At 39.5% G+C, this 15,917-nt stretch overlaps 1 protein-coding gene across 1 annotated transcript in view; it reads right to left on the reverse strand.

The window, feature by feature from the left end:
* Positions 1 to 15,917, reverse strand: part of lrp2a (low density lipoprotein receptor-related protein 2a) — a 286,554-nt gene that overhangs the window by 54,728 nt on the left and 215,909 nt on the right. Inside the window, exons 56-62 of the mRNA XM_048599223.1 lie at positions 15,623 to 15,760; positions 14,170 to 14,292; positions 13,929 to 14,057; positions 11,312 to 11,443; positions 8,066 to 8,197; positions 3,182 to 3,325; positions 5 to 68 (exon numbers count right to left, since the gene is read on the reverse strand). Coding sequence (XP_048455180.1) covers positions 5 to 68; positions 3,182 to 3,325; positions 8,066 to 8,197; positions 11,312 to 11,443; positions 13,929 to 14,057; positions 14,170 to 14,292; positions 15,623 to 15,760 — 862 coding nt within the window. The remainder of the gene's footprint in view (positions 1 to 4; positions 69 to 3,181; positions 3,326 to 8,065; positions 8,198 to 11,311; positions 11,444 to 13,928; positions 14,058 to 14,169; positions 14,293 to 15,622; positions 15,761 to 15,917) is intronic.

Below are 15,917 nucleotides of genomic sequence, written 5' to 3' on the forward strand. Positions count from 1 at the left end.
AGTGAGAAAGGCTCGCTTTATAGCACCAAACTCTGAGTCACGTCCCAGAACAGTCCAGTACACAACACCTGCAGAAAGGAGAAGGCTATGGTTACATTTTATTATGTCTTGCATATTCTGGGATTAAGTAAGTGACACATTTTTCATGCTGAACTGTATACAATGTTTGATGCACTCTATATTTTGGGAAGCTGCGTGGAAAAATAAGATGATGAGGAGTAGGTGCAGAAGTTGGCCATTTAGACTATGGAGCCTGTTCTGCCATTCAATGTGATCATGACTAATCTTATAGTCTTCAATTCCACTTACCTACCTTTTCCCCACAACCCTCAATTCCGTTATTGATTAAAAATCTGTCTGTCCCAGCCTTGAATATACTTATTAACCTAGCCTCTACAGCCTTTCCCTGTGGCTGCAAGCCTCTGTGGCCAGACATCATTCTCACAGGAAGTAAGGTGCCATGAAGCTCATTGGGTGACCATATAGTGCTTGATAAACACAAAAACCCCTTTTTCATTTGTGCTCCCACATTTGAAGAAAACAAATCAGAAAATCACAGTCCCTTTTCTTTTAAGTTTAAAAGAAAAATTAACTAGTGTGCTTTCTCTAAAAAAAAGTTAAATGATGAAGTGGAAGATCATTTTATATCAATATAAAGAACTGCTGGCATAAATTCTCATTCCAATATGTACCTTGAGATCTTGAAAGCGTTTGGCCTTGAATTAACTCAGGCCATGAGCATGGCTTGCTGGGGTTTGGCCTCAGGAGATTTCCCCACTACAATGCTGGCAAAAGATTCAGGTCACTTTCTCTCCTGAGCTTCATCAGCATTTTGACAGAATTATTCCCAACTAAAACTGATGAGAATCATTACCACACTAATGGATAGGAGCAGGATTCTGTATAAATTTGGGTCCCCACAGAATTAGTCGTCAGTGTTAAAATGGTCAGGGAGGTCTATAGTAGATCATGGTCAGGAGGAAAGATTGGGCAGGGAGATCAAGGTTTCTAAAGACCATCAGAACAAAATTAACAAGTGACCTTGGCTCGTTTTGTCCATGCTAATGCTTACCATTGTTAGAAACAAATTGCTTTGTGGGACCTTGATTCTAACACACTAATGATGCCCTCATATGCCTTTAGGATGTGCCCTATCAAGACCAAATTAAGTGTTGGTAAAATGGTTGCAGCAAGAGTCTGTAAGCGCCTGACTGCTGTTTTAACTGTGTCTTCAACTCATTCCAGTTGGGTAGCTAGCATCTTTTAGTTATAGGTCAACTTGTTAGTCATGTCTCCTAGAATCATAGAATGTCTACAGTGTGCAAACAGGCCATTTGGCCCATCAAGTCCACACTAAACCTCCAAAGAACATTCTACCCAGAACCAGACCCCTACCCTATCCCTGCAACACCGCATGTCCCACGGCTAATCCACCTAACCTACACATCCCTGGATACTATGGACAATTTAGCATGGCCAATCCCTCTAAAGTGCACATCTTTGAACTGAGAGAGGAAACTGTAGCACCCAAACAGACATAAGGAGAATGTGCAAATTCCACACAGACAGTCACCGAAGGATGGAATTGAACCGGGACCGTGGTGCTGTGAAGCAGCAGTGCTAACCACCGAGCCACCTTGCTGCCCAAGGTCTACTGACTTTGTTTTATGTGAATTTTTTTTTTCAGTTAGAACTAGCTGAAAACAAAGTTCACTTGCACCACAGTGTTCCTGTTCTATTCTCAGTATTTTCAGAATAATGGTGACAGCCTTAGACTATTGAAGTTCCTTTTAAGACACAAAGAATTTTTTAGTTAAATGGATCTGTTGATTTCAACCCTGGTTGCTGACTAGGCATATATTGGAAAATGCACAAAAGAGTTTATATACGTAAATTTAATGTCTTGGCACCTGAATGTTTACTGTAAAAACATTTTGAAAGCAATAAGCCAGACAAACGTGTATCATGTTACAATTCATATGTATATTGTGATTCATTTTGGAAAGTCGAATTTGAATGCAGAATGTAGGGTTAATGGCAGGATTTTCGGCAGTGTGGAAGTACAGAGGGATCTTGGGGTCCACGTCCATAGATCCCTCAAAGCTGCTACCCAAGTTGATAGGGCATATGGTGCCCATTGGCAGGGGAATTGAGTTTAAGAGCTGTGAGGTTATGCTGCAGCCCTATAAAACTCTGGTTAGACCACACTTGGAACATTGTGTTCAGTTCTGGTTACCTCTTTACAGGAAAGATGTGGAAGTTTTAGAGATGGTGCAGAGGAGACTTAGCAGGATGCTGCCTGGATTGGAGGGCAGGTCTTATGAGAAAAGGTTGAGAGAGCTACGGCTTTTTCATTGTAGCAAAGAAGGATGAGAGGTGACTTGATAGAGGTATGCAATATGATGAGAGGCATAGATAGAGTGGATAGTCAGAGACATTTTCCCAGGGCGGAAATAACTATTATGAGGGGGCATAATTTTAAGGTGATTGGAGGAAGGTATAGGGGAGATGTCAGAGGTAGGTTCTTCACACAGAGCGGTGGGCGTGTGGAATGTGCTGTCGGCAGTGGTCGTGGAGTCAGATACTTTAGAGACTTTTAAGGGACTCCTGGATAGGCATATGGAGGATAGTAAAATGTAGGGTATGCAGGGTAGATTGATCTTAGTAGGATAATATGTCGGCACAACATTGTGGGCCGAAGGGCCTGTACTGTGCTGTACTGTTCTATGTTCTATTTCAATGCTTGCATACTTAAACGAATAGGCTGTTTACAACAAAAAACAATTGGGATGTTGGCTGTAATCGAAGCTGTTTATAGAGCTCTGCACTGCATCAGGGAGGGGATGCAGAAGAAGACTGATTGTAGTGCTACTGGAACATGTGGTCCCAACAGTGAGTGTGCAGAAAATCAACAGAATCAACCATCAGCTTACCATTCCAGCTAGAGAATGCAGTGTAGAGAAAGTTGCAATAGAGAAGAGAGCAAAACTGGTCATTCCCCTCTTCTAAAATTAAGTCTGGACATAATTAATAATTTAATAAGTACAGACAAGAGGATTCCCAGTGAGAAACTGTCATTAATCAAGAGACTTTATGCATGTATTTAATCTATGCAGAACGTAACCACACTTAACTGAATTCTCTTTCACACTTAAAGCTAATTTTCATATCATTTACATACTGAGATCTGGATCTTCTGTATCCCAGATATAATCAAGAGCTTTGATGTCCTCTTCATTCTGAACATAATCCGTATATTTTTCGGATAACATGCCGTATCGCCGAATGCGTACACTATCTGGCAAAAGCAAGATAGGAGGATTCCCTGAAATTCAACAGAATAAATGATTAATACTTCTGTCATGTATTCATCACTGTAAGCCTTTCATCAGCATTTTATCATTTGATATGAGTGTACGCAATGTTCCATTGTTAAGACGAGAAGTGCCTTCTCAAGGCATCCTTCCACATGTTTTTCTCTTCCACAGAAGGCATTCAATCTGACTGATACCAGTGAAGGGAGCTGAGGAGCAGTAACTTATTAATTGCAATTAGTGCAAATCTAAATGCCAGCAAATTAAAACAAATCAAAATAAAACAAAGAAGAAAAAGCAGCAGTCTTTGAAATTTATGCTTTAAGTCAATACCAGGATTGGATTTTCATTTCCTGATACAGGCTGAAATAGGAGTAGAAAATCTGAAATGTTGAAGATCTTTATAGTTAACATAAATTCTTTCTTCCTTCGTAAATCCACGCTATGTTCTTTTTGTGAGTCAATAGGGCCTTGATCGAGACCCTTCATGCAACTCTTTGGAGGGTGAGGATGCCACAGAGATTTCTATAGAGACTTTGAATTTCCTATTACCACCCCCACTCCCACCACCACCCCACTTGTTTCCTGGGCTGTTATTGGGTTTTGGAAGCCCCAAACTAAAACTGCCCGGATGTAAAGTTCATGATCACCAGGAATTCTGCTGAGGAGTCAGGGACATTCTGGCCAATATATGTTAAGTGCTTTTAGGCAAAATTCAGTATTAGTAATATTGTAATTAACAGCTGTGATCATCATAGGGTTGCATTCAGAAAAGATAAATAAAACATTTTTTGTCAATTTAATGGTCAAATGTTGAGGTGCAATAGGATACATTTCTCATTTGAGAAAATACACTTACTCATTCAAAATTGAAAAAAAAGGACACTGTTCATGTTCGCTGGTAAAATACTCTAAATGTCCAGTGTTCCAATTTAAACTGAAAACAAAACCTTCAGCAGCTTTCACATAGCACAAAATAAACAGCCCAGCTCCTGAACTAGTTTGACTGACAGGACATCTGGCATAGAGTAAAACAACACTGGTTATTTTCAACTTCAAATAGACTCCAGTATTTAGATTTCCCAGGCCTTGTTTTGACTGCTAAGCTCAGTATGATTGTTTGTCCAAGGTTCAGAAGCTTCAGAACTATTTATCTTAGAAGAGGTAATCTTTTCACATTTTGATTGACAGTTTAAGAGATTATTAAATGATTATCTGTCTGTGTGGCAAGTATATGATTTTTTTTTTACAGGAGATTGAACTGGCTTTAGATAAATGTAAGGTGCTGCATTTTGGAAAGGCAAATCAGGGCAGCACTTACACACTTAATGGTAAGGTCCTAGGGAGTGTTGCTGAACAAAGAGATATTGGAGTGCAGATTCATAGTTCCTTGAAAGTGGAGTCGCGGGTAGATAGGATAGTGAAGAAGGCGTTTGGTATGTTTGCCTTTATTGGTCAGTGCATTGAGTGTAGGAGTTGGGAGATCATGTTGCGGCTGTACAGGACATTGGTTAGGCAACTTTTGGAATATTGTGTGCAATTCTGGTCTCCCTGTTATAAGAAGGATGTTGTGAAACTTGAAAGGTTCAGAAAAGATTTATAAGGATATTGCCAGAGTTGGATGGTTTGAGCAATAGTGAGAGGCTGAATAAGCTGGGGCTATTTTTCCTTGAGTGTTCGAGGCTCAGGGGTGACTTTACAGAGGTTTATAAAATCATGAGGGGCATGGATAGGGTGGATAGACAAGGTCTTTTCCCCAGGGTGGGGAGTTCAAAACTAGAGGGCACTGGTTTAAGGTGAGAGGGGAAAGAATTAAAAGGGACCCAAGGGCAACTTTTTCATGCAGAGGGTGGAGGCTGGTACAGTTACAACATTGAAAAGGCATCTGGATGGGTATGTGAATAGGAAAGGTTTAGAGGGATATGGGCCAAATGCTGGCAAATGGGACTAGATTTATTTAGCATATCTAGTCGGCATGGACAATTTGGACCGAGGGGTCTTTTTCTGTGCTGTACATCTCTATAACGCTATGGACAGTTACATTTCTTCTTTTGCTCATTTCAAAGGTATCTTCAGGATGGCCCATAATGGATATTGGGTGAATGTTTATGGAGGGTATACGGTTGGCACATGGAAAGTATGAAGAAGCACTGGGAACATGAGGGAATATGGGGAGTTTGAGGGCACGTAATGGAACATTATAGGATATGAGGGATCGTGAGGGGAACATGAGGGGAGCATGAGGGGACAAAGAGTAGAAAAGGTGACGTGCTTGCAAATGGGGACATGGGGTGCAAGAGGGGATATGGGGAGCATGAGGAGACTCAGGGAGCAATTTCAGTGTTGCAAGCTGGTTGACATCACGATCTGTATTATTTTCAGCAGGCATTAGCTGTACAGGAGGTGGTGGCGGCAGTGGTACTGTTCTTGATTTGGTAATCCAGAACCCGAGGCAAAAGCTCTGGGGACATGGCTTCAAAATATCACCATGACTGTTGGTGAAACTTAAATTAAATTCTAATGATGACACTGTTGATTCTCATAATATCCCATTCAATTCATTAATGCCCTTAAGAGAAGCAAATTTGCCGTCTAGATCTGGTCTTCATATGACTCTAGACCCACAGCAATGTGCTTGTCTCTTAGCTGCTCTCTGAAATTGCCTCCAAAAGACATTCAGTTCAAAGCATTAGGGGTGGACAATGGATGTTGGCCCTGCCCATATCAATACAAGAATAAATAAATAAAATAGCACCAACAAAATGGTTCCAGCATGATTCATGGCAGATGTGTATGGGTATGCAGCAGACACTATTTTAGACTCCAAATGCCCAAACAATAAGTGCTATTAAGTCCAATCCTGTGCCACAGATTTCTTGTGTGGAGTTCAACCTATCTGGTGGACAGAAAGTGGAATCGCTGCTGTTCTCAAAATTTTTTCACTAAAATGAAGCTCCTGCCTGCTTTGGAAAGAAGCCTGCAATGCCCAACGCAAATTCAAAAGGTTTGATCAAGAGACATAATTGTAGATTTCAATATAATTTTAAGCACAGTTTATTTTTGTCCAATTTATGCAAGATTACTAGATAAACTTCTCAACTCTCAGTTGTTCCACAAACCTCCTCAGACTCATCCAACCCTTCCTGTCACCTCATCAACATTTAATCACACAGAACTTGAGTATGCTGAAAAAGGACACATTTTATTGATGCATTTCGCCATGCACTCATCAGGAGAATTTGCAAGAAGTGTCAATGTAAACGAAAAACAACATGTATGCTGTATGAAAGGAGAGTGTTAATTGGTTGGCAAGTGGATTCTGATTGGTAGAGGAGTTACCATGGAGAATGCACCAGTTAGATGATGACTGACAGTTAAGCACCATGCTTTCATTCAATTTTAAACTAGGCAATTTGACTTTGGCACTACTGTGCAAAATGAACCAGAGAATGATGGTCACCTATTTTGTGGAGTTGAAACAGGTGCAGTATGTATACTAGTTCCTTCTGTCCACAAAGAACGGACCCTTGTGTGTTAATATACGTAGCTTGTAATATGCAGAAGTGAAGCATACTTACTATATATGCTGGCCAACTAACAATACAAATTTAATTCTCAATGTAAATCTTCATAGAGTCAGGATTATTTAGCAAACGTTGTCTAATTTTGGAATCACTTCTAATATTTGCCACTGCAGTTTGAGTTTGCAAGAATTGGCAAATAGTGTGTGGTCAGTACCTTACCTGTTGCAAACACTCAAAGAGATATGTTATTCGATACAATCTGCCATTCTTTGGGACACATGGCCTATGTATCCAGACACATGGCCTATGTATCCAGCATCACACAGGCACTGAAATTCATACATCATATTACACATTTATATAATTGACAGAAAGTAGTTTTGGATTGACATCAGCATCCAGTTAGTGGTAAACACCATTCATGTTGCTAATACGTAGTAGCAGGACAAAATAGCTTCACTATTGCTCAAACATTTGAGATACCTTACAATCTGAGATAACATGGACACTTTTCAAAACTAATATTAGGGCAGTAAGCCCCTCCATGAGTTAGTGTGGTACTTGGAAAAAAAACTGATCTGATCAGAGTAGCCATCATCCTGCAGGATGTCTTTGATATGTCCCATATCAGCATCAAAACTTGCATGGTGAACAAATAGGTTGAAGACATTTTACAAGGTTGTTGCTAAGGCCAAACTGATAGCATGCGGAACTGCAGGAATCCAAACATGCATATTGACATATGCTTACCAAAGTACATCTTTAACCAATAACATTAAGGATAGGGAGAGAAATAGCTGAATGAATGAGCTGGATGGTGAATTAAAGGCAGTGAATTCAGTGACAAATTAGGTACAGAAAGAAACATAAAGGGAGGGTAATTAAGAGTAGATTAAAATAATAGAAAAATGAAAAGTATTAAAATTTAAATATTTTAAAAATTCCCTGTACAACAAGAAGGAATAAGATTCCACACGTAAGATTAGTTATTTTTTGGTGCAGAAGACTTGATTGGCATGCATTAATGGGTCATCATTTCACTGTTAGGTGACTCTAATAGCTTTAAATGCCTGGTACACTGACTTTGTGTCTACATCACAAAAACAGCAAATTCATGACATTCAATGCATGTCTGTGTGAGGCAGATCAGATGAATGTTGCAATTGTTCTTTATTTGACCTTACGCTGACTGAGTACATAGAAAGAATACATAAAAAATGTACTTACCAGTTGCCAAACACTGAATGCCATGCTCCTCCACAATAGATCGAAATCCCTCAGCACAGAAACACTCATAGCTTCCTTTGCTATTTTTGCAAATGTGAGGACAGGTGCCAAAGATCTCGCACTCATTGATATCTAAATAGTGAGAAAAATGCAGTAAGAAAGTGATGCAGATATTCAATTTCAAGCAACCTGCAAAATTAAACACTAAATGATAAGGTGTACAACTTACACTTTCATTCTCAAGCCTTATTTTACAACTGGTTTGACTTGTCTCTCTTTTCCAATAAAGACAACATTCGTTCTCTAAAACAATTCTAACATCACATCCATACCTTATCAGGAGTAGCAGATTTAAAATTGTGGCCAATATTTGAAATGTGACTGTACACAGGAACTGCTTGTTAATGGATATTTCCCTTTTAATCAAGCGATATATCCTTAGGGTTCATCATAGGAGAGACTAACAACATTTCACACAGCTGTTAGGAAGGGCAATCAAAGGTTCAGTCAAAATGGTAGATTTTAAGAAGTGTCTTAATGGAAAGAGAGAGGTAAAGTGATGAAGAGATTTATGGAGGGAAATATAGAACTTAGGACTGAGAAAGTTAAAATGCACATCTTCCAAAGATGATGCAAAGAAAATGGGGAATGTTCAAGTGGTCATAACTGGGGCAGCTCAGATATTTCAGGGCATTGCTTTGCTTTCACCTTTGCTATCTTCTCCAAAAATTGAATTGGACAGCCAGGAGGTAGTTGTGGGTGGAGTTTGGCGGAGTCAGGGATCCAGAGAGGGATGGGGAAGAAATGGAAAAAAGATGGAAAGTGAATGAAAGAATATTACAAACAATTACAGGTGAGCATATCATGTTGTTTAAAACAGTCTGGGCTGCTGAAGTGGTCAAATCTCCAAACTCTTGTTAGAATGCCTGGTGAAGTAGTTTTGCTGTTGTATGATGTGGCTTGGCTGGCCAACCAAGATACCTTTCTAATGGTTACAGAGATAGTAGGAACTGCCGATGCTAGAGAATCTGAGAAATGTCAGCTTTCCTGCTCCTCTGATGCTGCTTGGCCTGCTGTGTTCATCCAGCTCTACACCTTGTTACCTTTCTAATGGGACAGCAGTTTACCAGGTCTGTGAGAAAGTGGCAGTCAAACATAGTGAAAGACTATGACAAATTTAGGAAATTTTGAGGCTAATAAGTAAGATTAACCAACAATATCATAACGCAAAATGATATCCATTGCCATGTTGCACATTTGCTACTTGATCCATACCAAGTTCTTACAACCTTAAAGATTTTAACTGGCTAATAATGTTTCAGTAGATCATACTGAAATTTCATTCTTAAGTTATCTTTTACAGGCTTTACACTTTAAGCTGCTATAATATTAGCCACGGAGATGGGTTTGGATTTCAAAGTTTCTTTTCCAACGTGTTTAAAATTGGGGGTGGGGGACATCTATAAAATGCAGCACTTGGCCTTTTCTCCATTTTCCAACCTGCCTCCCCAATCTATCCATTATTTTACAGTCGGTAGTGGAGGCATCTGGTCTTTGGCCTAGTCGGTGGCAAATTATGGCCACTTAAGTGTGTAATCTAGTCCCTGCTGCTATAACAAATGTGGCAATTTATATCAGGCAAGCTGGTATGGAGGAAAAGAGGAGAAGGAGAGGGCGTCCTTTGCTAGTCTTCTATGCCCTTTGGATGTCATGGCCCTTGGCCTCAGATCCATGCCCCTGCCCCCAGTTTCCCTCACAACCTTTTTTAGGGCACGTCATCCAACTCCCACAAACACCCTAGACTTATTGCCAATTTCTGTCAATAACCTCCTCTTCCTCAGGGACTGGCTATGATCCCAGCAATTCTCACTGCTCAGACTTGGCACCATTGGGTGTACAGAGTTGCTTTAACTGGTTTGGCCAAAAACTCCGAGACAGGTCCTCCTTCTTAGATGGGGGCTAATACCCGACCTGTGCCAAATCAAGCCTCTTAGAGGGTAAAGTGATTAAAAGGACAGCTGACTTTATTCTGTGGATTAGTTCTTAGTCAGCCGTTTAGTTGACGGGATGGGAGACAGTTTGCCCCATAAAAACTAGCCTAAGGGATTGGATTCCACGTGAATGCTGCCGACAGCCAAATCTGCTTCAGCAGCACCCTACTGCTTTTATCATCCCTTGGTTACCTAGCAGCTGGAACTGTTTGAACAGGTTTGGAAAGTGTTGTTGAAGGTACATTGGTGAGTTACCACAGGGCACTGATACATACTGTTATGTCTATGCACAGTTGATGCAAACAGCAAATGTTTAAGATGGTGGATGGGGTGCCAATCAAATGCGCTTTAACCTGGAGAGTATCAAGCTTCTTGAGTGTTGTTGGAGCTGTATTCATCCAGGTAAGTGGACAGTATTTCATCACACTTTTGACTTGTGTCTTGTACGTGGTCAACAAATTTTGTGGAGTCAGGACGTGAGTAATTTGCTGCAGAATTCCCAGCCTCAAACCTGCTTTTGTAGCAATCAGTAGTGTGAAAGTTAATTGTTGTCCAAATAACATCTCACCCTTTTGTAACCACTGTAATGTATTTGTCCCTAGTCCTTCACCATCTCAAACTCAGCATCCTAACCCTTGTGTCCAAAACTTTACATGGCATCAGCAGTCTTTTTCTGAGTAACCTTTGAAGGTTCCTGTATCCTCCAACTTCAGTCCCATGTCCATCCCCCAACTTTGCTCAACCACTGATGGCAATACCTTTTAATACCATGTCCCAATGTTCTGTACTTTCCTAAACCTCTCCATCTAACTGCCTCTTCCCCTACTCCTAAGAGACATTCCTAAAAATCAATTGATCTAACCAAGCTTTTAGCCACCCCAACCAAGACCTCGCTGTTTAGCTCAATGCCAATTTTCAAGCTAATTTCACTTTTGAGCAATTCTGTTTTTCTGCACTTACATAAATTCAAGTTGTTGTCGCTGTTTCCTTGCAGTTAGAGAAGTCAGGATTCCAGATATGTGCTCAAAAAGAGACTCAGAATGAAGCCTTCTGACATTGCCCCTGCCAGTGTACTTTTTACAATTAACAATATTTCACAAAAAAAATCTCATGACATGAAAGGAGGAACCATTTTTTTCTTTGCTTTCAAAGATCAACTTTAGTGGTAGTTCTTTTTTTTTTAAACCAGCTAGCACTCATCTTCTAGGTGACTTCGAAAAGTTACCAATACATCACATGCAGGTTAGAGATTTACCATCACAAGCGTTTGCATCATCCTCCTTTACTTGATACCCAGGCCTACAATGGCAGATGAAACCGCCATTGTTCAGATCTGTACAATTGTGCTCACAGAGGTTTTCAGAACAAGATCGTTTGGTATCATGATCTAGGGAAAGAGAAAGGTATTTTAATAGTGAGAGAATTTAGATATCTCTTGTTATAACTTACTCCAAAACATCAACCTGTGACAAAAGATGTATTAAATTTATTAGAAAGAACATGCAAGAAGATTTGGTGTTATTATTAAAATTCTGGATCTTTCAGTATTCCTAGCAATTTTGCACTGAGTCTCACCTGTTATACTCAGAGCTCAATGGGAGAGTTTCATTCTACCCAACACCCTTCACTGAGAACATTGTGCTAATTCCTATTTGCATGAAAGAGGAATTAAAGTACAAATAGGTCTACCAGGTTCTGTAGTGCTATAATAAGCTGTCATTGTAACCAAGGCTGCAGTTATACCACAAAAAACGTGGCTGAAACTATAGTGGAGTTGCATTTTAGCACTGAGCACAGTTACGGAAAGTCTTGTGACTGTGTACTAATATGCACATTCTTATCTTTGTTGTGTAGCCATTTTCGAGGCGGAAACATACATACTCAGAATACTCATCAGATTCTAGTTAAGTTTATAAATAGGTCTAGACTTTAAGAAATTGGCTGGCTACCACAAGTGTAAAGTTACTCAAGTGGCTTTGCACAGGGTGAAGTAAAAGTTGTGGCGTACAATTAATTAGTTGGATTTTGCTTCTCGAGTGCACCAGGAAGTCAGATAACTTCTCATTCTTAGGTTATACTCTGATGTAAATTGATAGGCAAAATTACACTCAATCAACACAAAAGTGAATGATAAAGAACTGAAAATACTCCTAGAATATTGTACATAAATTTATCATCTCACGATAAAATCAACATTTTGACTGGTTTAGAGCTTGTTGTGTAAAGATCATCTAAGTGTTGAGAAAAATACAAAGCTGAAGCCACTGTGAATCAACTCCACTGGTCTAAATAGCTAAGTGCTTTAAATCTAAAGTTTCCCACATTCCAGAAATTTAAAGCCCAAAGTTGTTTTTGAAGCAGCATTCCTGCAAGTTACATATTATCACCACTGATTCTGTTTTGTTTTTACTAATGGTCTCAACTGTATAGTTCAGAAACACTTTCATGGGGTCAATTAAGAGCCAAAAATAAACATTTTAAAAAATGATCAGTTAATGCATCTTTGACACGTAGGACTTCCCGTTTGTTTTAGAGTTTGTGGGTGTTGGTTGACTCATACTGTGCCACATATTGCACTGTTGTACGGTATTCTACATATGCATATTACAAATTTTCCTTCACATTGCTACCAAATTTATACTGCTGTATACTCTGAAGTCCAATGTCAAATTTATCATTGCTACGCTTTATATCTGACAGTTTCAATAGATTTCAAAATCAGAAACACTACAAAACTTCAAATTGAACTTGAATTGTTAATTAGAATTATCTGACATAGTAAGGTACTGGGCTAGAATTTCTGGGGTTCGTGTTCCCTTGCGGTTTATCACTCCGACCTTTCTTTATTTTATGAAAGGAGGGAGCTCTCAATTTCTGAGAGGAGATTCTGTTAAGGGCTTCTTCAGAAATTGGAGCTGTACTTCCAATCTGACAGTTCTTTCGCAGAGCAGAGCTGTAAGTGAAAGGAAACCCACACCCCATTTCACCACAATTAGCTGATGCATTGTAAAATCTAAAGGCTCACACACCATTGACAGCTGCTGTCAAAATGTAAGTACATAAGGCAAGGGGGATGTTAGGGTGGGGGAGGGGTAAAATGTAGGGAGATAGGTTTCCAGGTAAGTAGGGTAACATTTGGGAAGGGGCTGGGTGCACTTGGATAGGATATTAAGGAGAAGGCGTAGGCTGCCAAATCAGTAGGGTGGCAGATTGCAAGGTGATAAGGTAAGTGGTGCAGTGTTTAAGATAGGCCAGGATGGATGTGGAAAATGTGTCTGGCAGAGGCAAGGATGTTTTGGTGGGTAGGGATGGATTAATGTTGGGTTAGTGGGTGAGAGGTTGAAGAGGTGATGGTGTCAGGTCAGGGTCTGATTTAAATGGACTTTCTTGGCAGGTCTGAGCTGTAGAGGAATTGCCCAATAGAAAAAAATCAATTCCAGGGGCTAGGCCCGAAACGTCAGCCTTCCTGCTCCTCTGATGCTGCTTGGCCTGCTGTGTTCATCCAGCTCTACACCTTGTTAATTCCAGGGGAAATTCCTTCAGAGACTGCTGTGATGAAAATTCTGCGGACTCTATTCTGGAATAATGACTATCTAGCCAACAGAAAATCTGGGGCATTAATGCAATCTACTGACATTTCCTAATTAGAAAGTCAGTTGATTGATTCAGTTACTACTTATATCTAAAGCTCTGCCATTCGTTATTGTATTTTTCATCTACAAGTTAATATTCTGTGCAGCTTAGTTAAACTTTATGGTCATTAGCATCATATAAGCATTTGCTATATATTCTAGTATCATCATCTTCTTCCTTTTTTATGCTGTGCATTACACCCTATATATGAGCATCCAAGTATATATCTGCATACTTACTGCACCCCAACTCATCAGATTGATCAGCACAGTGAGCATAATTATCACAAACATGTCGGACAGGAATGCAGTTTCCATTCCCACATTTGTATTCCTCAGGTGTGCAAGGATGAGGTGTAGATGGTTTACCTAATTGTGAAATAAAATTTCCATTAAATGCCGTTGTTCTGTGTGTGCATAGATAAAATTATTGCTTTTTATCAGCCAAAACAAAGGTGAATAACTGTGAACACAAACTTACAGTTTTCTTCTTTTTCATCACTTCCATCTCCACAATCATTTACATCGTTGCATAATTCATGTACGTACACACAGCGATTATTGTCACAGCGAAAACGGAAAGGGGAATCACATGGAATGTCCACTAGAAAAGAACAATTGTTTGAAAGCTTTGATATTTGTTGAAAATAACTAAGTACTAGTATTCCTGGGACTTGATAACCTTAGTGAGTCTGGTGAGCCTGTGGAATTCACCACCATTGAAAGCAGTCGAGGTCAAAATATTGTATGATTTCAAGAAAGAGTTGGATATGGCACTTGGGGCTAATGAGATCAAAGAATATGGGAGAAAAGTAGGAACAGGCTACATAATCACACTGAATGGTTGAGCAAGCTTGAAGGGGCTATGTTTCTATGTTTGAAATCTCACGTATTTATTAATACTGTGAGTTTCATATTATTCTACATTTTACACTTCTATGATCCCATACTTATAGATTGCTGACAAAAAAAAATAAGTATGTGGCATTGGTCTTTCAAAGGACCAGCACAGGCATGAAGGAGGGAATGGTGTCCTTCTGAGCTGTAATTTATATGATTCTATGATTCTACATAAAATTTATGTCTATAAAAGGGTAAATAGCAAAACACTGGCTTTCTAATGAAGTTGAGAAGATAAACTGCTGGAGAATATAGATCAATGGTTCTTGCTACTCATTTGTGTGGAGGATAACTCTTTTTCACAATGTAACTCCATGAAGCACTCAGCCAAACACAAAGAAGAATGCAGTACAAGGAAGTTAGTTTACGCAGAAGTAAATTTAAATCTTTCTTTTCTGACATACCTCAATTCATTAAATCCTTGTCACTGATACCCTGTCCCATCCTGGTTGTTAGTCCGGCAAAACCCAGAACTTTGCTCTTCAGTTCAAGGGCATGGATTTGAATATCTATAGGAAATACCTAATTTAGCTAATAGCATTGGTGAGATAACATGCAGAATTTGGACTCTGCTTTCCTTTGCTGAAATTCCACAGTACATAATTATTTTGAATTGCAAAGATAACCCCTGGCTTGCTAAGTGATGACCAACCATTTACTACAGTGCCTGTCCTAGAAATGCACTATGCTACAATGGTGAGGAACATTCAAATTCTCATACTACCTCACATGTAATCTCATGAGTGAGACTGGTAATTTGTTCTCAGTTAAGAGTTTTTTGCTGTGAGTTCATTGCTCACAGATTCTGAGTGAGGTTATTTCACAGAGGGCCTCACAGGTAGTGACAGAGATTTTGGTCCCATTTAATTGAAATGCTGTCAACTGCCTACTACTATTTATAATTTAGGTATGTCAAGGGAAAACAAAGGAACTGCAGTGCTTTTAAATGTTTGATTTACCAAAAGATGTTATCACTTTCAATGAAAGATAATTTTGTTTATTTAAGTTTTACAAAGCTCACTGAAATGGCTTACAGCAATGGTGGAGCTCTTCATCAGATCCATCTCCACAATCGTTGTCTCCATCGCACTTCCAGTATTGTTGCACACAGACATGATTCCTGCACTCAAACAGGAACGGTGGGCAGTAGGTTCCATTGGGATAACGAGTTGCTGTGAAGGTTAAGGACATAAATGAACAATTTGGAAGATATATTTCTATTAAATGTTGAAACATACAACCATGTTAGAGAATTTCTTCTAATACGCAAGTAACTGGACTGTAGCTGTCAGACTTCGAGGTAAAGAGAAAACCAAAAGAACTGCGGAT

Source organism: Rhincodon typus, chromosome 7 (genome assembly GCF_021869965.1).
Source record: "Rhincodon typus isolate 14 chromosome 7, sRhiTyp1.1, whole genome shotgun sequence".
Classification (NCBI taxonomy): Eukaryota; Metazoa; Chordata; class Chondrichthyes; order Orectolobiformes; family Rhincodontidae; genus Rhincodon; species Rhincodon typus.